A 22,727-nucleotide genomic window follows, 5' to 3' on the forward strand; every position below is an offset into this window, starting at 1 on the left:
CTTGTTGTCATGAGGAATACAAGACTCAGAGGGCATGTTCATTTATTTGTTCAAAGGTCTTAAGTAAGTCTTTACTTGGTGCTTCATTTTACTCCTATCTAAAACAGGGATACAAAAGTACCAACCTGGTAAAGTGATCATAAAATTAATTAGCACATGAGAGTGCTTAGAACAGCCCCTCCCATGTAGTTCAAGTTCAATAAATGTTGCTGTTGTTTTTTTTTTTAATTATTTTTATTACTACTACTGTTGGGTGGAATAGTAATAGTGGTAATAATAATAATGTTATTACTGTGAGTGGGAGTCACTTCAAGACTTACAGAAAAAATAAGAAATGAGAACACTAGAAAAGTCTGAGATATGCAGAGAGAACAACAGCAATTAGATTAGTGTAGGTGAAGTCACAACTGCACCAAGGCAGTAATGGAATTTAATATATGTGAGAAATTGTACAGGAGAAAGCATGACTGTAGCAAAGATTTAAACCAGCAAATAATGAGAGACAAGGTACTGTTAAGATCATTGCATAAAGTTCCTGAACTTTCCTAGGTTTGGAAAGCCTGTTTCCTCACCTATAAAGCAAGGATGATTACAGCAACTATATCACAAGCATTCTATGAGGATTAAATTACATATTATGCTCACCCTGTTTTTCATAGTGTTTGGCATATAATAAGAACTAATTAAATGTTAATAATAAGAAAGAATTATAATAATTTTTGCAAAAACCTCTCACCAGGGTATATAATTCACTCTCTTTTGATTGTGGACTTATCTCTCGGTCTTCATTAAAATAGTGCTGCTGGGAAGGATAACCCAGTTCTGTCAGAACCACATCTTCTGGCCCTGAACTGGATTTAGTATATAAAGCTAAAGGGTTGAGTTCTCTGAAACCCTGGGATTAAAAAAAAAAAAGGGTTTAATCAGTTAAAGAAAAAGTAAAAAATTTAGCACTTCATAATTTTCAAATGTGGAAATGTTATCTTCTAAAATTTAACAGTTAAAAATTTTTCCATATTGATAATTTTTCCAAGTCACAAAAATTATTATTAACAGTGATGCAGACATCACCATAAACATCTGCAAAACAAGAGCACTGTCTTCTCTAAGAAGGCCTCAAAGAAATTATTTGAGATAAGATAGAATCCTCAAATCAGTTACTTAAAAGTATTTACACTCTCATCAGCCAAAGGTGGTTTTTTGTGGTCATTTGAAAATTAAGAGACTGCCCTGCATTAAGAAAGCAGGCATCTCACAGATGTCTCTAAGACTAAAGAATACATCAAATACCTTCTTTATTAAATTATCTTACACCCTCAAGCATTGAGAGTAAATAAAATATATTACAAAACACATCTAGACTGCTCTACCTTAGAAGGGACATTTTCTCGGCATACAATAGCATGGCCCTCCGTTCTCAAGACATGATGGAAATAGATGTCTTCATTTGACGATGTATCACACAGGAAAATGTTAAGAATTCCGTCTACATATTCATCCACTACCCCCACTAATGGCTTCAAACCACACAACTTCTGAAACTGCAAAATAGCTCTGGATGTCCAATGTTCCTGAAATGTAATCAAGACATGAGATTCAGACAACAAATTCAAACATGAATTATAGTAACCACATACAAAAATAAATTCCTGATGAACTAGAGATTTTCATGTAAAAATAAAGCCATAAAAGTACTAGAATTACACACTGCAGGATAAAAGTCAGAGTAAAGGAAAAATTATTTAAAATGTGATTATGGAAAAAATTTTTATTTTTTTTTAAGATTTTATTTATTTATTTGACAGACCGAGATCACAAGTAGGCAGAGAGGCAGGCAGAAAGAGAGAGGGAGAAGCAGACTCCCCACCGAGCAGAGAGCCCGATGTGGGGCTCGATCCCAGCACCCTGGGATCGTGACCTGAGCCGAAGGCACTGAGACACCCAGGCACCCAAAACATTTATTATTTATGTGGTGAAACACTTTCATTTTCAGAAATAAGTAAGTTAAATTACTGGACTAATCCTTCCACAGAAACCACTAAAATTCTAGATAAAATATTTTCTAAATATGTCCAAAAGCATCAAAGAACTGTCAAGAGAGTAAAAGATTCTCAGGAGTGAGGGTTGCTGGGGGCAGTGGGGACAGGATAGGGTGGTGGGGATATGGGGTTGGGGAGGGTATGTGCTATGATGAGTACTGTGAAATGTGTAAACCTGGCAAGTCACAGACCTATACCCCTGGGGATAAAAACACATTATATGTTTATTTCAAAAATTTAAAAATTTAAAAAAAAAAAGATTCTCAGGAGAGAATTAAAGGAAAAGTGGGAACTATTTGCCTTAAAAGGACAATAGGGGCACCAGGGTGGCTCAGTTGGTTAAGTGACTGCCTTCGGCTCAGGTCATGATCCCAGAGTCCTGGTATCGAGTCCCGAGTCGGGCTCCTTGCTCGGTGGGAAGCCTGCTTCTCCCTCTCCCTGCTTGTGCTCTCTCTCTCAAATAAATAAATAAAATATTAAAAAAAAAAGGAAAAGAAATAAACTAGCCTTCACAGTGATTTGCAGTTTAATTATCACCTGGATAGTAGACAAATCCTCAAGTTGTTCATTCAAATTAACATGATTCCAGACAGGGAGTATTCCTAGGTACTTTCACATCCTAGCAGAAGTGAATGCAAATCTCTCTAGAGGTAGGCAATCTTATCCCATATTATTCAAACATTCTCACAAATAATTTTTAAAAAACAATCAACAGCACATGGGCAAAGATAAAAGGCATACAAAGAATCAACTAATCACAAGTAAGAACAAGCAGAAACAATATAAGTAAACCTTTAAAAACTTTAGATAATTATAAAGCAACTAAACATACTACACTTAAAAAAAGATTAATTTGAGGGCACCTGGGTGGCTCAGTGGGTTAAGCCGCTGCCTTCGGCTCAGGTCATGATCTCAGGGTCCTGGGATCGAGTCCCACATCGGGCTCTCTGCTCAGCAGGGAGCCTGCTTCCCTCTCTCTCTCTCTCTCTCTCTGCCTGCCTCTCTGTCTACTTGTGATCTCTGTCTGCCAAATAAACAAATAAACAAATAAAATCTTTAAAAAAAAAGATTAATTTGAAAGTTTCTGCAGAGACCGGCAATCTATAAAAACTCATCTAGCAGTTTAAAGCAGCACAAAGAGAACTTTTAGAGAGTAAAAATATAATAATCAAAACTTAAAACCTAAAAGACTGACTCAGTAGCAGGTTAGAAAGAATTAAAAGGTAAATCAGTAAAGTGGAAGATAATTTGGGAAGAAAAAAAAAAACAGAATGCAATATGGAAAGAGAGAAATACATAAAATACAAAGCTTAAAAAATATGGAAGCTTGAGAAAGTTTAACATACTTTTAACTGTGGTCCCAGAGAAAGAGATGCAGAAACAGAGAGAGAGGGAATATAAAAACGAATAATGGGGGAAAGACAATACTAACTGAAGAGAGAGTGGCTGGGACTTTGCCAGATTTAATAAAAAGTCACAAAGTGCAGATAAAGGGAGTTCAATGAACCACAAAGCAGGATAAATAAGCATAAATCCACACATAAACATACTAAAACTGAAGACACCAGCAATAAACAGGAAAATGTTAGAAACAGTTATAGACAAAAAGGACACTGCCACCCTGACAGCTGACTTCTCCAATAAGGTAAGGAAGACCAGAAGCCACTGTCATGATATCTTCAGTGCACTAAATATATTACCTGCCAACCTAAAATTGTAGTGAATGCATCTGCCAAAAATAAGAGCAAAACTTTGTGTCTAGGTACGCATGATTTAGTCTGCCATCAGCAAACCCTCGCAAGATGAAATCTTAAAGGATATAGTTCAAATAAAAGGAAAATGTTCTCAAGGGGTTGGGGCGGCAAGAATAAAGAGCTAAGAAGTTGAGAAACACATGACTAAATCTAGATGAACACCATTTTACATGGTCCATTTCTTGAGGGTTTTTTTTTAAAATATTTTATTTATTTGACAGAAATCACAAGTAGGCAGAGACGCAGGCAGAGAGAGAGGAAGAAGCAGGCTTCCTGCTGAGCCGAGAGCCCGATGCGAGGCTCAATCCCAGGACCCTAGGATCATGACCTGAGCTTAAGTCAGAGGCTTTAACCCACTGAGCCACCCAGGCGCCCCTCTTGAGGGGTTTAAAACAATAATTAGACAACAAAAAAGATCAGAAGAGGAGGTTAAAGAAAGTGTTCTAATGTCTTTGGATCGCTATTTACAATATGTGTTGTATTTCCCAGAGTAATCCCTAAAATAGTAGTGTGTAGCGGAATGATTAAAAAACTTTTCAAAATAATGCATGCAAGGTGACAGAAAGAACAGATAAGCCTGTGATGTTCCACTCGGGCCACTGGGGTCTACTGCCTGCAGTTTAGTAGCTGTCTAAGGATAGGGGCAGACAGCAGTCACTGATTTTGAAACAGCCATCCTGTGGCTCCCTCCCTTCAAGTATTCCTCCTATAACTCCTAGCTTTCTGCCAGTCCATATAATGTCCTCTAACTCTTCAAGCCAGCAAGGCTACAGACTGGGGAATTGACCCCAACATTGACCCAAGCTGAAAATTTCCTGATCTTACCACCTACAGCTTGACACCCAAGGGTAGATCTCTGCTTTTCCGCCTGCTTTGGATTTTGCCTATGGGAGTATTAGTCCCACCATGCTACTCTGTTGTTACTCTGCCATTACCAAACACATTAACTATTTTTGAAACCAGAAAAAAAGATTAAAAAGTTGAGATTCATTCGTTTAGTTGATGATCTTTATTAAGCACCTACCATGACGCGACCATTGAACCAGGCACTAGAGACAAGGCCCCTCATCTCAGAAGCTTACACCATGTATGTGAACAAATAATTGTGATAATACCAGATAGAGTGTTATAAAGATAAAAAAAAAAACTGCAATGAACGACTAAAGTAGGAGCGTGTACTTTAAATTGGCTGGTCAAGGAAGTCCTTCTAGGGAAATAATATTTGCACTTAAATCTGAGTGACAAAAACGGGCCAACCATGAGAACGCTTTGAACAAGCTATTCCAAGGAACAGAGTGAGCAAAAGCCTTAAGGTCAGAATCACTTCAGGAAGGAAATAAGAAAACAAAAAGAGACAGGAAAATGGAAGCCATCTGGCTAATGTGCCAGTAATGAACATTGGCTCCAAGTGGGTCAAATTTAGCCCTGAGCTCCTGATGGAAGAAAGAAACCAAGGCTAAAATGCACCCTAAAACACAATCCTGAATGCTTACTTGCACAAAAACTGTAACTGCACACATGATTTACATATTTGAAAATCAGAACAGAGGGGTGCCTGGGTGGCTCAGTGGGTTAAGCCTCTGCCTTCAGCTCAGGTCATGATCCCAGGGTCCTGGGATCAAGTCCCACATCAGGCTCTCTGCTCAGCAGGGAGCCTGCTTACCGCCCCCCTGCCTGCCTCTCTGCCTACTTATGATCTCTGTCAAATAAATAAATGAAGTCTTATAAAAAACGTTTAAAAAATCAGAACAGATTGAATGTCTAACAATAAAGGGACAGTTAATCTATGATATAAATTTACCTAACAGATTAATATGAATCTATTAAAACTGAGAACTATGGTAACATAATAATTTATGCTATAATAATGCTGAGTTAAGAATATAAAATAATATTAGTTTTATGTAATCCTGACAACCCTACAAAAACTGACCCCCAACACTCAATAAATTAAACTGAAAGAAACACACATCAAAGTTATAAATTGAATGTGTTTGAAAAGTAGAATAATAAGTAATGTTTTCTTTATTTTTCTTTCTTCTGTACTGTGGTTTTCAGATAAAAAATTTTTTAAAGATTGTATTTATTTATTTATGACAGAGAGAGAGAAAGAGAGAACGGGAGAGGGAACACAAGCAAGGGGAGTGGGAGAGTGAGAAGCAGGCTCCCCACTGAGCAAGGCACCTGATGCAGGCCCGGATCCCAGGACCCCGGGATCATGATCTGAGCCAAAGGCAGACGCTTAATGACTGAGCCACCTAGGCGCCCCTCAGATAATTTTTTGAAGTAATAACCCGTGTAGTATATAAGCAACTGGTAACTTAAGGTTAAACAAACAAATGGAGTGTAGTAAGTATGTATGGCATATATAGTTAAGAGTTCTGGGGTGACTGAGTGGCTCAATGGGTCAATCATCTGTCCTTGGCTCAGGTCATGATCCCATGATTCCCCGAGGAGGGAGCCTGCTTCTCCCTCTCCATATGCCTGCCGCTCCCACTGCTCATGTGCACTCTCTCTCTCAAATAAAATCTTTAAAAAAAATAGGGGCGCCTGGGTGTCTCAGTAGGTTAAGCCTCTGCCTTTGGCTCAGGTCATGATCTCAGGGTCCTGGGATCGAGCCCCACATCAGGCTCTCTGCTCAGCAGGAGGCCTGCTTTCTCCCCCGTCTTTGCCTACTTGTGATCTCTGTCTCTCTCTGTCAAATAAATAAATAAAATCTTTTAAAAAAGATAAAAGAGTTCTGAGGGAAAAACACGAAGTTAGGTCCATGATATTGATAACTACATAAAAAAGTATTATCTACATGGATGAAAATTCCTCTTGCTTCATCCCCTCCAGTCATCTCACACAACTACGTTACTAAAGAATCCTTTAAAAAAAGATAACTGAGGGGCGCCTGGGTGGCTCAGTGGGTTAAAGCCTCTGCCTTCAGCTCAGGTCATGATCCCAGGGTCCTGGGATAGAGCCCCGCATCGGGCTCTCTGCTGAGCAGGGAGCCTGCTTCCCCCCTCTCTCTGCCTGTCTCTCAGTCTACTACTTGTGATCTCTGTCAAATAAATAAATAAAATCTTTTAATAAAAAAAAAAAAGATAACTGAGTACAGTGGTTTCCTAGGTAGGTCCTCTAGTTTCTCCCCAGCATCTGAAGGACAATGTCCAGACTCCTGAACACAGACACGCATCCCCACTCAGGGCCTGTTTCTCTCACATCACTTGCCATCCACCAGCTCCTCTGCTGCCATGTAAGCAAACTAAGCCACTTATCATTTCTCAAATTTGAGGTATTTTATGTTACCCTCCCTTTGGCTGGAACATCCTTCTTTTCTTGTCTAGTTTTCCTTCGAAATTCTACTCCATATCACCTCAACTGGAGGGTCATCCCTGACTACCCTCGAGAGAGAAGCGCACTCCTCCTTCTGCAGCCCTAGCGCAAACTAGAAACATCTCTACAGCAAATACGACACAGCACCCTGATTTCTATTTCCACGTCTACCTTCCAGAGTATCTACAGTGACTTCTCACTGTAGGGCTCATTCCATGTTTTATTTCTGTATCCTGAGATCCTAGAACTGCTCGCAACATCAAATGTTTGCTGATTAAATGGGGAACAAACATACCTCTACTGGTCTCACCCAAGCCAAAGAACAAGGGATAGCCTGAGCTGGAAGCTTTGTGTAGCAGCACCTGTAAGAGAAAAGCAAATACACGAATTACTGAATCATATTTTTAAATACATTTCACAGAATCTCTAACCCATTCTTGATTTTAGCTATTCACACCACTTCAGAGTATTTTATTCATGCATTTTTAAGATAATGTCTTACACTTCAAAGCAATCTAAGAAATAAAATGTTTAAACATAATAATATTTGAAAGTCATGCAATTAAAATATAGATAGGAACAAACGAACCTTCATGCTATATAAATATAACTCTTCGCATGACCCAAAAGATCATTTTCTTAATAAGAGACTGGAATTTAGTCTCATGGTCCATTCAGATTCACGGTCATGTGAAAGAAGACGTAAGAGATTATAATCCCCCTGTGAAACTAAGGAACTGCATGCCAAGGCCATCTGCACTAAGAACAGAGAGGGATGGAAAGGAGGGAAGAATAGAATGAGGAAGGCAAGAGAAAAGAAAGAGTGATCCTAACTCCACGTGGCTTCAGCACAAGGATTCAAAACTTAAGAATAATTTAATAAGATTTGTTAACTCACTTGAGAAATCTCAGGGAGGACTTCTGAACAGTTCCGATATTTCCAAAGTCTGGGTAGAATACTTCAACTTCCTGCTTCCCAAGGACTCGATGGATAATGACACGATACCACCACTTATCCTCAGAAATCCTTACACAACAGAGATGTCCCGGTTGGATGAAATACTCTGGCATGGCGTACCGATCAGAAACCAGCTGATTGGAGTAGCAGCGCCTGCAAAATTCCGTAAGACAGGGAATCACCCGGGGGAGGAAAGACCAAGATCGTTTTTACTGATGTATCAAGAGCAAGTAAGTCTTGGCAGAAAGGAAAAGAATCCCTCCGATTTCTGATTTGTCAATGCTTATTAATACTAATTAATTTTATTTTCCTCTTTCTTATCCAAATCCCTTCTCTTCATCAGTAAACTTCTTCAAATAAAAAGCTACACATTCCTTTAAGCTCATACTCTCTGAACAAAATGTAACCCAACTCCAGCTCTTCCCTAGTATTCCAGTTTCACCTTCGGTCACTGTCCACCCAACCTCACACAGTTGTGACTTCACGTCCCTACTTGTTGCTCCCAGAGCACAGTGCTACTCCCGTCGTTAATGCCAACGCTGGCCTTGGTGCCAGTGACTGTCTGCACATACCCACTCACACCTCCTTGACTGGCAAATTCTTACTTGTTTTTTAAGCAGAGCTCAAGCACCTCCTTTGTGAAACTCTCTTCTACCTGCCCAGGCAGAGTTACCACCTCATGCAATGCCCCACACATCCCCTATGTTCCCAGACAATCGTGGTGTTGACAAAGGCAAAGACCATGTCTGTCTTCTCCTCGTACTCCTCATGCCTCAACATCCCAAGCACACAGCAGATTTGGTATTAACAATAACAGCTGCCAACTTTTGAGCCAGACTCCATCCTAAGTACTTTCATCTTCACAGCTCTGTGAGGCAGGTACTATTACTATCCCTACTTTAGAGATAAGGAGACTAGGACCTAGAGAGTTAAAGTAACTTCAAGGTCACAGAGCCAGCAAGTGTGATTTAAAACATACTAAATCTTATAGGTATACTGAAATGGAATATATGATAATATTTGTACTGAGTGATTATTATGTGACTTACATAATGCCAGGTGTTCTTGGGTAAGAGAGCAGTGAAGTATATAATGTGGTAAAATGGACTGCTCTTGGTGACGTATATAATAAATTATTCTTACATGTGACAACAATGCAAAAATGATACTGTTGTTCCTGAATAAATCTAAAGCGATCGGAAATGTACACATTTTACATGATTTTTACTAAGAAAGGGCATCATTTTCAGCAGAGAAAAGAGATTAATTTAGAATAATAGTTCTCCAAAACCCTGGGGCCCTGATGCCCTTTCACCAAGTCCATAAAATAAAGACTATTTTAATATTTCTATATTATTGTGAAAAGAGCAATTTGCCTTTTTCACTGTGTTAGTATTTGCAGTGATGGTATAAAAGCAAGGAGCCTTAGCCAAATCAAGGCAACACACCATCTTTACTAGCTGTCATTTACATGTCACTGCCACGCACTCATGATAAAAGAAAAAAGAAACCAATGTCACTTAAGAATGTCCTTGATAAATAAAAATTAAGTTTTATTAAATCTCAACCACTGAGTGACCAGCTTTTCAATGTTCTATGTGACAAAAGTGGAAGTACTATACACAGAAATCACTTCTCAAGTTGTCTTACAGAAAAGCACTTATACATTTGAGTTGTGAACTGAACTAGCTACTCTTTTTGTGCAATATTTTACTTGGAAAATGAACTAGCCATTGTTCTCATGGAACACCATTTTTGCTTGAAAGGACCATTATCAAACTTTGTTTATTCAGACTTAGGTATCTGACACACATTTTCTCAAAAAAATGAGATGAGCCTGTCACTTCAAGGAAAACACTGAGAATATTTGTCATCACTGATAAAATGTAAGGCTTTCAAGTGAAAATTAGGATTCTGGAAATGTTGTGTCTACCACCAAAAGCTCGACAGCTCCCTAATACTTATCTGATGAGATCAATGATGATATTAATAAATGTGGAAGATCTATATAACTCAGCAAACCAGTATTTTACAAAGTACCAATGGATGGTGTTTTTAAATTATTAATGGGGGTAAAAGATCCTTTCAGGGCCAGCTGTATTGAGTCCACACTTAGAAGGGTCTTATGTTAAAAAAAGGGGGGGGCCTTATGCTTGCTTTAATGTTCTGCCATTGTCCCGAAATTCTTAATGATTTTTAAACTTGGCACCTTGCATTTTAATTCTGCGCTGGAGCCTGCAATTGCATAACCAATCCTGGATTCTTTCAAGGTGCAAAGGAAGACCAATGGATTTAACACAGTAGACTGTGAAAAGTTCAAATTCCACATTGCAACTAATCTTTAAAAAACTACCACTTGCCAGGTTTTGGAATGTTCACAAACTTTCTGAAAATATCAAAGATATCTGTATCAAATTTTCTGAAAATATCAAAAATTTTCACAATTTTCTGGAAAAGCTATTAAAATACTCCTTTTCCCAACTATGCATCAGTATGAGGACAGATGTTTTCCTATACATCGACCAAAACAATGTACCTCAAGAGATTAAAGACAAAAGCAGATATTAAAATCAAACTTTCTTCTATTAAGACAGATATTAAAGAGATCTACAAAAATGTAGAAAAATGGCAATATTCTGATTTCTGGAAAAGTTATTTTTCACAGAACTATGTTATTCATATTTACACAAATGGACTTAACATTATTTTTAGACAAAAAATATGTAAATGTTAGTTTTAATTTCTAAGATAAATATCAATAAACAGAAGTTCTCGAGTCCTTAGTTTTTAACCACCCTAAAACCAAAATATTGAGAACTTCTGATTTAGAATGAGATACATGAAAAATACACTTAAAACAACGGACTCCTACCGCATCTCAATCATCATGTCTTCAAGTAACTCTGATGAATCCCTGCTATAGATTCGGATGTAGAATTGACTTGGAGAGATGATATACTCCACAAAGACCCCCACAAGGGTACTGGTATCTAATGGCGGCAGTCTACATAGTTGCTTGTCCCGTACAGCGTCTGGTGGGATATCATGATTTGCCATCTCCAGGTTGAGCTGTGACTTAACTTCTACTTGCTACAAGTTAAAAAAGAAAAGAAACTGCTCTAAAAATTTAAGTGGCATTTCAAACTGTGACATTTCTCAAAGTATTTGTCATGAGTCTTTATCAGAATCACCGGGGGAATTATAAAAATGAAGCCTCTTAAGGCATTAGCCAGGACAGACTGAAACAGAGTACCTGGAAGTGGGGCCTCCGATTATGCACTCATAAATTCCCTAGGTGGAAGCCTGGGGGGCTCAGTGGATTAAGCATCTGCCTTTAGTTCAGGACATGATCCCAGCGTTCTGGGATGGAGCCCCACATCAGCAAGAAGCCTGCTTCTCCCTCTCCCTCTGCTAGCCACTCCCCCTGCTTGTGCTTTTTATCAAATAAATAAATAAATAAAATCTTAAAAAAAAATTCCCTAGGTGATCCTTACTACATTAATATATGAAAACTACTGCCTTATGATATTAAAAGTATGTTATACAGTTGCCCCATACAAAACTGCAAATATGGTACTTAAAATATTCAGACTGAGGCAACATAGACTGTCATCTTACCCAGCCCTACCAACAAAGGCAACTTTAAAGAATGCTAAATTTCACACTAGTCTTCCAACCAAAAATAGGGTTTCTTAAACACTCTTATTCTAAAATATGTTATTTTCCTTTAGGCCTTTCTCTTGTTCTCTAGAAAATATGCAGTAGGCTTTCCAAACAAAATGTTTTCCTTTCATGAAAGAAGCCAGGTATAGATGGTAGAAGAAAAGAAGAGTAAGCAATTAATTCCTTAACAATAAATAAATAACAGAAGAGGAGAACACAAAAAAGGAGAATTGTGTGGGCATAAAATGAAAAAGAAAAAAGGAAAAGCACCCTATAACTAAGGACAGGGGCAGCGGCCACTGCAGCAGCTGAGACAGACAGCAAAAACAAAGCTCCTCGATTCTTCCCTCTGAAGCCCTCAAGGGTTTTCCAGCCCACATTTTAAAAAACATAGACTGAGCACTGGCTGTAACCTCTTGAGAAAACTGGCAAATCATTAAAGCCATCTGAAAACTTTAAAATGAGACCTGAATGAAATTAGTCATACAAAGACTGAAAACCAGAAAAAATGCCGTATAAGGTGACTTCAGACCAGATCTTTGCTCTAAGAAATCATCTATCAAGAAATAAATATTTTTATAATATATTTATAAAATAAATATTTTCTAAAATAGAATTTTGGTTTAAAGAAAAATTCATTCAGTTCATAATGCTGAATCTCCAGTATACAAAGTCGTTAAATCTTACCACCTGTAAAGGCTTTACCACCAGATTAGGCTTCTTGCAAATCTTCTGTTCTGGCTCCTCATGGCTTTTAGGACAATCCCATGCAGTCTCCTTGACAGCAGCAGTAGACAGTGAATTTCTAGGGGGACTGGAGACATAAGCTTTGACTTCTATTTTCTTATCTGATTGAACTAAACATGAATTTCTGACTGATGAAACGTCTCCATCTGAAATGATCAATAGAGGAGATTGTGGATAGCTACTATAACAATCTGTATAACTGTTACCAAGTACATTCTATGGGCCAGGCACTGGACAAATAATGATAAATGAGAGAGACATGAACCTGTCATTGCAGAACTTTCAGTATGGAGAGATAAAAGGAAGTTCTAGAAGGGAACAAATCTTAAATTATTTATGTTGGCAGGGACAGAGTAAGTCTGGCAAGGTAACTTTGACTAAAGGTTTTATTTTTCAATATCCTGATTTCAATTTATTTTTTGTTCAACTTTAGCAGTGAATGCGCACTGTTGCTTAATGTACAATGTATGTGACTACTTAATATTCCATAACACAGAGCCTTAATTTTTAGGGAATTACCAAATCAATCATATATTTTGTTCAAATTACATATGCATGATGATTGTAAGCGGTTGACACATTAAAACAGACTTCAAATAGACCTAAAACTATAGTGACTCCAAAGAAAAACAAATAAAAGTACACAAAGATGTAGGTATCTACATTTGTATCTTTTATAATGATAAAAAAATACTTTCTACATGCCTGTGAATAGGAAACTGATTAAATGAATATAGTCACAAAAAAGAATTACATGTAGTTAAAAAGGATGAAATAAACTTATTTATGCTGGTATAGAACAATATCCATAATATATGAAGTATAAAAAGCAAGAACATATACATTTATATAATACTGTTTTATTCAAGAAAATTATACATATGATAAATAACTATGTTATATACAAAAGGTCCAAAAGGGACCCATTAAAAAAATTACTAGTTACCACTCTACATTGCTAGAATTGTTTAAATAAGCAAATGTTGCTTTTATAAGTTTTCCAAAAATCTAGCTAAGCTTACACATATGTTGAAAAAATCTGGAAGACTATGTAAAAACTCTAACAGCACTTTTGGGGAAGTAAAATAATGGTAATTATTCACTTCCAACTTTACACTCACCTGTGATAATTTATAAAATGAACATGAGTTATTTGAATAATCAGGAAAATCAGCAAAGCTACACTAATATTTTAGACAAAAAATTGCTACACATCAAAATCATTTTTAAAAGCTTATAAAAGTATAAGTACAATTGACCCCTGAATAATGCAGGGGTTAAAGACATTTATCGAAAATGAAAGACATTCATCAAAAATCTGCATATAATATTTGACTCCCCCAAAACTTTATAATAATAGTCTACTACTGACCAGAAGCCTTACTGTAATATAAACTGTTGATTAACATATATTTTGTATGTCATATGTTATATACTGTATTCTTATAAAACTAAAGAAAAATTCTAAAAAAAAAACAAGGAAGAGAAACTACATTTACAGTACTGTACTGATTTTACCAAAAATAATACATATTTAAGTGGACCTAACCAGTTCAAACCCACATTGTTCAAGGGTCAATAGTACCATATTATACTATCATTTAGCATGACCACTGAGAAAACAGAGGAGAAAGTACATGGAATCTCTGCACTCATTCATTATAAATGTATATAAACATGTAATACTCTCAATAAAAATTTCAAAAGGAAATAAAAAAACGAAGTCAAAGAAAAACACAAGAAACAAACAAAAATCAAGTGCCCTAAATGCAATGCGGTATCCTGGAATGGATCCAGAGACAGAACAACTGTGGGAAAAATGGTAATACCAAAATAAAATTTAGAGTTTCATTAATAGTAATGTGTCTGTTAATTTCTTAGTTTTGGTATATTTATATATCATGGCAATATAAAATGTTAATATTAGGGGAAATGGATGAAGGGCATATGAGAATTCGTTAATATCTCTGCAACTTTTCTATAAACCTAAAATTATCCCAAAATAAAAAGTTTGTTTAAAAATAAATACAAGTGATAGGTCCCAATACACACCCATTTATTCCAAGTATTCATGTATTTCTAAAAGAGCTTTTGATGCACAGCCAGAGTTAACAACCACTGATCTGGTGCTTCCCCATCAGATCACTATTTATTTCTTCAGAGTTATCCAAGTATTTGGATAAGGAAAAAAGCATATTTTAAAAATTCAGATGGTCTATTGGGGCACCTGGGTGGCTCAGTTGGGTAAGCATCCAACTCGTGTGGTTTTAGCTCAGGTCATGATCTCAGGGTTGTGGGATCAAGCCCTAAGTCAGGCTCTGTGCTCAGCTCGGAGTCAGCTTTCCCTCTTGCCCTCTCTCTATCTCTCCCCATACTGGTTCACTCTGTCTTTCCCTCCTTCTCTTAAATCTTTAAAAAATTTAGATGGTCCAACTTCTTTTCAAAGAAATGGAACAAATAATCCTAAAATTTACATGGAACCAGAAAAGACCTCAAATAGCCAGAGGAATGCTGAAAAAGAAAACCAAAGTTGGCAGCATCACAATTCGAGTCTTTAAGCTATACTACGAAGCTCTAACCATCAAAACAGTATGGTACTGGCATGAAAACAGACACATAGTTCAATGGAACAGAACAGAGAACCCAGAAATGAACCCTCAACTCTTATCGTCAACTCATCTTCGACAAAGCAATAAAGAATGTCTAATGGAACAGATTACAGTCTCTTCAACAAATGGTGTTGGGAAAACTGGACAAACACATACAGAAGAATGAAATTGTCTTTCATCAAGACAGTATGGTACTGGCACAAAAACAGACATACAGATCAATGGAATGGAACAGAGAGCCCAGAAATAGACCCTCAACTCTATGGTCAACTAATCTTCGACAAAGCAGGAAAGAACATCCAATGGAAAAAAGACAGCCTCTTCAATAAATGGTGTTGTGAAAACTGGACAACCACATGCAGAAAAATGAAATTAGACCATTTCCTTACACCACACACAAAAATAAACTCAAAATGGATGAAGGACCTCAATGTGAGAAAGGAATCCATCAAAATCCTGGAGTAGAACACAGGCAGCAACCTCTTCGACCTCAGCCACAGCAACTTCTTCCTAGGAACATCACCAAAGGCAAGGGAAGCCAGGGCAAAAATGAACTATTGGAATTTCATTAAAATCAAAAGCTTTTGCACAGCAAAGAAAAAACTCAACAAAACCTAAAGACAACTGACAGAATGGGAGAAGATATTTTCAAATAATATATCAGATAAAGGGCTAGTGTCCAAAATCTATAAAGAACTTATCAAACTCCATACCCAAAGAACAAATAATCCAATCGACAAATGGACAGAGGACATGAACAGACATTTCTGCAAAGAAGACATCCAAATGGCCAACAGACACATGAAAAAGTGTTCCATATCACTCGGCATCAGGGAAATACTAACCAAAATCATGGTGAGATACCACCTCACACCAGTCAGAAATGGCTAAAATGAACAAGTCAGGAAACGACAGGTGTTGGCAAGGATGTGGAGAAAGGGGAACCCTCCTTCAGTGTTTGTGGGAATGCAAGCTGGTGTAGCCACTCTGGAAAAGAGTATGGAGGTTCCTAAAAAAGTTGAAAATAGAGCTACCCTATGACCCAGCAATCGCACTACTGGTATTTACCCTAAAGATACAAATGTAGTGATCTGGGAGGGCATGTGCACCTGAATGTTTATAGGAGAAGTGTCCACAAAAGCCAAACTATGGAAAGACCCTAGATGTCCATCAACAGAAGCATGGATAAAGAAGATGTGGCACGCACATGCACACGCGCACACACACATCACAATTCCAGACTTTAAGCTATACACACACACACACACACACACACACACACACACACAATGGAATACTATGCAGCCATCAAAAAATGAAATCTTGCCATTTGCAACAATGTGGATGGAACTAGACAGTATTGTGCTAAGCAAAATAAGTCAATCAGAGAAAGACTATTATCATATGATCTCACTGATATGATGATGAATTTTAGAGGGAGGGTGGGGGGTTGTGGGGGGAAGGGAGGGAAAAATGAAACAAGATGGGACCAGGGAAGGAGACAAACCATAAGAGACTCTTAATCTCAGGAAACAAATGAGGGTTGCTGGAGGGGAGGAGGGTGGAAGGAATGGGGTGGCGGGTGATAGATATGGGGGAGGGTATGTGCTATGGTAAGTGCTGTGAATTGTGTAAGACTGACGATTCACAGACCTATACCCCTGAAAAAAATAATACATTATATGTTAATAAAAAAATTTAGATGGTCTTCATTAATGATACAGGTTAACCTTACTATAATAAATATCACCAAAAAGAATGGTCATCATATACAAAGTGTTTTTGAGGCTAATGTGTAATCTATGTGGTTGATGTGGTTACAATAAAGAATATTACACGAGCAATGCTTTATTTTTCCTTGTCCTTTCAGGGACAAATAAAAATCAGGTTTGCATCTTCCAGAACACTCTAGGCCCATCCCCACTTCAGCTATAGATAATTCACTGGGGTACCCACTATGCACAACACTCTAAGAAGCCCCAGCAATCATTCACTTCAGCTCCACTTGTACCACCAGGACATACTGTGCACAGAGAGCACCAGAATCCTCTGGTCTGTATCCACTTCAGCTCCAGTAATCATACCAGAGTGGTCCCAGAGCAAGGTGCCCTGGGACACCCAGCCTGCACCCACTAAAGCTCCAGCCAACCAGCTGCCTGACACATATAGTCTATATAGTAATGCCCCTAGACAAGGCAATTTCTCCAAGTCTAGGAGAAGTAGTTTTCCACCTAATTCACAAAAACAAACACAGAGAGTCAAACAAAATGAGGAGACAAAGAAATATACCCCAAATGAAAGAATAAGACAAAACCTCAAAAAAGAACTAAACCAAATGGAGATAAGCAATCTATCTGATAAAGAGTTCAAGATAATAATCATAAAGATGATCACTTGACTTCAGAGAAGACTGCATGAACTCAGAGAAATTTCAACAAAGAGATAGATAATATTTTAAAAAATCACAGCTGAAGAATGCAATAACTGAAATGCAAAATACATTAGAGGTTATCAGCAGCAGATCAGAAGGTATAGAAGAATATATCAATGATCTGGAAAACAGGTAATGGAAAGCACATGTGCTGAACAAAAAAAGTACTTTTTCATATGAGGATAGGTTAAGAGATCTCTGGGACAATACCAAGCATTCTAACACCCACATAATAGGGCTCCCAAACAGAAAGTGAGAAAAGAGGGCAGAAAAATAACTCAAAAAAATAATAGCTGAAAAATTCTCTGACCTGGGTAAGAAAACAGACATCCAAGTCCAGGAATCACAAAGAGCCCAAACAAGATGGATCCAAAGAGTTCCACACCCGGATACAAATTAGTTAAAATGTCAAAAATTAAAGATAGAGAAGCTAAAAATCAGCAAGAGAAAAGCAACATGTTGCATATAAGGAAACCCCATAGGAGTAGAAGCTTTGATAGGAATTGTATGACATATTCAAAGTGATGAAAAAAACCTTATAACCAAGAATACTCTACCCAACAAAGTTATCATTCAGAATTTAAGAAAGAGTTTCCCAGACAAACAAAAGTTAAAGAATTTCATCACCACTATAAGAAACTTATGAGACATATTAAAGGGATAATTTAAATGGAAAATAAGAGGCAATAATTAGAAACAAATTTAATGAGTAAAAGCAAACATAGAGTAAAGGTAGTAAATCAATCTCTTATAAAACTAATATGAAAGTGTAAAAGACAAATGTAGTAAAGTCAATTATATCTAAAAAATTAGTTAAGGTCCAGGAAATAAAAAGATACAAAATATGACATTATATACATGAAACTTGGAGGGGGGATAAAAAAATTTTATGTTTTTAGAATGTGTTCAAACTTCAGCAACCACCAACATAAAATATAAAATAGACTGCTACATACATAGGATATTATATATAAACCTCATGGTAACCAGAAGCCAAAAACCTATAATAGATATGCAAAAAATAAAAAGAAAGAAATCCAAGCAGAACACTAAAAAAATACTAAATCACAAAGATAAAGAGAAAAAAAAGGACCAGAGAAGAACCATAAAAAAAACCAGTAAACAATTAACAAAATGGCAATAAGTATATACATATCAGCAATTACTTTAAACGTAAATGCACTAAAAGCTCCGGGCGAAAGACACAGGATAACAAATGGATTAAAAACAAAAAACAAACAAAAAAACCCTAAGACACATCTACATGCTGCCTTACAAGAGACTCACTTCAGACCTAAAGACACATGCATACTGAAAGTAAAGGGCGGGAAAAAATATACCATGCAAATGGAAGTATTTTAAAAAAGAAAAAAGCCAAGGTGGCAATATGTCAGACAAAGTAGACTTTAAAACAAAACTGTAACAAGCGACAACTAAAGACATTACATAACGATAAAGAGATCTATTCAATAAGAAAATATCATCATTGTAAACATCTATGCACCCAACATAGGAACACCTAAATACATTAAATGAATAATAGAAGACATAAAGTGAGAAGCTGATAATGATGCAGTAATAGTAGGGGACTTAAACACCCACTTACACTTGAACACCCACTTACATCAATGAACAGATCACTCAAACAGAAAATAAGGAAGCAATGGCTCTGAACAACACAGTAGACCAGACAGACTTAACAAATATTAATGTAACATTCCATCCAAAAACAGCAGAATACACATTCTTTTCAAGTTCTTTTCATTGTCCAGAATAGATCATGTTAAGCCAAAAGTAAGAATCAATAAATTTAAGAATACTGAAACTATATCAAGCTTCTTTTACAAACATAGCAGTATGAAGCTAGAAATCAATTACAAGACAAAACTGCAAAAAAACCAGAAACATATGGAGGCTAAACAACATGCTATTAAGCAACAAATGAATCAATAAAGAAACCAAAAAGGAAATGAAAAAATGGATGGAGACAGATGAAAATGAAAACACAATGATCCAAAATCTCTGGGATGCAGCAAAAGCAGTTCTAAGAGGGAAGTATATAAGGATACAGCCTTACCTCAAGAAACAAGAAAAATCTCAAACAATTTAGACTATATCTAAAGGAGCTAGAGAAAGAAGAACAAATCCTAAAGTTAGTAGGAGAAAGTAAATGATAAATGTGAGAATAGAAATAAATGAAATGGAGATTAAAATCAATAGACAAGATCAATGAAACCAAGAGCTGGTTCTCTGAAAAGATAAACAAAAGTGATATATCTTTAGCCAGAGTCATTAAGGTAAAAAGAGAGGATTCAAACAAATAGTATCAAAAATGAAACACAAAACAAACCAACACTACAAAAATACCAAAAAAACTCTAATAGAATACTACACAAAATTATATGCCAACAAACTGGACAACCTAGAAAATGGTAATTCCTGAGAACATACAATCTCCCAAAACTGAATCAGGAAGAAATAGAAAATATAAACAGACCAATTACTAGTAACAAAATTGAGTCAGTAATCAAAAAATCCCCAAGAAATAGAAGTGCAGAACCAGATGGCTTCACAGGCTAATTCTACCAAACATTTAAATAAGGAGTTTAATACCTACTCTTTCAAACTACTCCAAAAAATAAAAGATGAAGGAATGCTTCCAAATTCATTCCATGAGCCAGAATTGCCCTGACACCAAAACCAAAGACACTACCAAAAAAAGAAAACTATAGGTTTTCCTAATATCCCTAAAGAAAATACAAGACAAAAATCCTCATCGAAGTATTAGCAAACCAAGTTCAACAACACATTGGAAGCCTCATTTATCACAACCAAGTGGGATTTATTCTAGGAATGCCAGAGTGGTTCAATATCCACAAATCAATCAACTTTATACATCCCATTAACAAAATGAAAGTTAAAAACCATATGGTCATCTCAATAGACTGAGAAGGCTTTTGACAAAATTCGACAACTGTTCATAATAAATATCAACAAAGCGGATACGGAGGGAACGTAATTCAATATAATAAAGGCCATGTATGACAAATCCACAGCTAACATCATACTCCATAGTGAAAAACTGAAAGCTTTTCCCTCTCAGGAAGACAAGGATGTCCACTGCTGCCACTTTTATTTAACACAGTATTAGAGGTCCTAGCTACTTCAATCAAGAAAGGAAAAAGAAATAAAAGGTACCCAAGTTAGTAAGGAAGAACTAAAACTGTCACTATTTGCAAATAACACGATACTATACACAGAACACCTTAAAAACTCCATCAATAATCTATTAGAATAAATGAATTCAGTAAAGTTGCAGGACACAAAATTAATATACAAAAATCTGTTGCATTTATTTTTTTTAAGTTTTTATTTATTTATTTTACAGAGATCACAAGTAGGCAGAGAAGCAGGCAGAGAGAGAGGGGGAAGCAGGCTCCCCACTAAGCAAAGAGCCCATATGGGGCTCGATCCCAGAACCCTAGAATCATGACCTGAGCTGAAGGCAGAGGCTTTAACCCACTGAGCCACCCAGATGCCCCTCTGTCGCATTTCTGTACACTAATAATGAAGTAACTGAAAGAGAAATTAAAACAATCCCATTTACAATTGCACCAAAAAGAACAAAATACCTAGGAATAAACTTAACCAAGTGAAAGACCCGTACTCTGAAAAATATAAAACACCAATGAAAGAAATTAAAGATGACACAAATGAAAAGATACACCATGTTCATGCATTAGAAGAACCAATATTGTAAAAATGTCGACACAACCCAAAGCAATCTGGAGATTCAATCCAATTCCAATCAAAATATCAACAGTGATTTTTTAAGATTTATTTGAGAGAGAGGAGAGAAAAAAAAAAAGGAGGCATAGCAGAGGGAAAGGGAGAAGTAGACTTCCCATTGAGCATGGACCCTGATGCCAGCTTAGTCTCATGACCCTGAGACCATGACCTAAGCCAAAACCAAAAGTCAGATATTCAACTGACTGCCACCCAGGTGCTCCAATACCACCAGTATTTTTCATAGAACTAAATAAATAATCCTAAAATTTATGTGGAACCACAAAAGATCCTGAACAGCCAAAGAAATCTTGAAAAAGAACAAAGTCAGAGGTATCACAATCCCGGATTTCAAGACATACTACAAAGGTATGATAATCAAAATAGTATGATACTGGCACAAAAATGGACACATGGATCAACTGAACAGAATGCCCAAAAATAAACTCATGCTTATATGTTCAATTAATCTATAACAAAGGAGGCAAGAATGTACAATGGGGAAAAGAAAGTCTTTTTCAATAAACTGGGCAGTTACATGCAAAAGAATTTAACTGGACCACTTTCTTACATTATACACAAAAATAAACTCAAGGGCGCCTGGGTGGCTCAGTGGGTTAAGCCTCTACCTTCGGCTCAGGTCATGATCTCAGGGTCCTAAGATGGAGTCCCGCATTGGGTTCTCTGCTTGGCAGGGAGCCTGCTTCCTCCTCTCTCTCTCTCTGCCTGCCTCTCTGCCTAATTGTGATCTCTGTCAAATAAACAAATTCTTTAAAATAAATAAATAAATAAACAAACAACAAACACAAAATAGATTAAAGACCCAAATTTGAGACATCAAACCATAATGCTCCTAAAAGAAAACAAAGGCAGTAATCTCTTGGACATCAGCCTTAGTAACATTTTTCTAGATATGTCTCCTCTGGCAGGAGAAATGAAAGCATAAATAAACTACTGGGACCATATCAAACTAAAGAACTTTTGCACAACAAAGGAAAACAAAATGAAAAGACATCTTACTGAATGGGAGAATATATTTGCAAATGACATATCCAATAAGGAGTTCATATCCAAAATACATTAAAAACTTCTACAACTCAACACTAAAAATAATGCAAATAAAAATGGACAGAAAATCTGAATAAACATTTTTTGAAAGAGACCATAACAGATGGCCAACAGAAAAGAAGCCGAACATTTTTAATCATGAGGGAAAGTAAAATCAATACCACAGTGAGAAATCACCTTATACCCATCAGAATGGCTAGTATGAAGATAAGAAATAGATAAGTGTTGACATGGAGATGGAGAAAAGGGAACCCTTGTGCACTGTTGGTGGGAATGTAAATTGTGCAACCACTGTTGAAAAAAAAAAAAGTTTCCCTTGGGCGCCTGGGTGGCTCAGTGGGTTAAGCCGCT

The 22,727-nt window shown here is 36.7% G+C and overlaps 1 protein-coding gene across 2 annotated transcripts in view; it reads right to left on the reverse strand.

The window, feature by feature from the left end:
* TDRD5 (tudor domain containing 5) overlaps positions 1–22,727 on the reverse strand; it is a 91,939-nt gene that overhangs the window by 27,188 nt on the left and 42,024 nt on the right. Inside the window, exons 8-13 of one of the 2 annotated variants that reach the window (XM_044267311.1) lie at positions 12,426–12,628; positions 10,945–11,162; positions 8,013–8,225; positions 7,410–7,476; positions 1,371–1,571; positions 737–895 (exon numbers count right to left, since the gene is read on the reverse strand). In XM_044267311.1, coding sequence (XP_044123246.1) covers positions 737–895; positions 1,371–1,571; positions 7,410–7,476; positions 8,013–8,225; positions 10,945–11,162; positions 12,426–12,628 — 1,061 coding nt within the window. Of the gene's footprint in view, positions 1–736; positions 896–1,370; positions 1,572–7,409; positions 7,477–8,012; positions 8,226–10,944; positions 11,163–12,422; positions 12,629–22,727 lie in introns of both variants that reach the window. The other variant, XM_044267310.1, reaches the window with a different exon arrangement.

The sequence above is a fragment of the Neovison vison genome, chromosome 10, assembly GCF_020171115.1.
Source record: "Neovison vison isolate M4711 chromosome 10, ASM_NN_V1, whole genome shotgun sequence".
Taxonomy (NCBI): Eukaryota; Metazoa; Chordata; class Mammalia; order Carnivora; family Mustelidae; genus Neogale; species Neogale vison.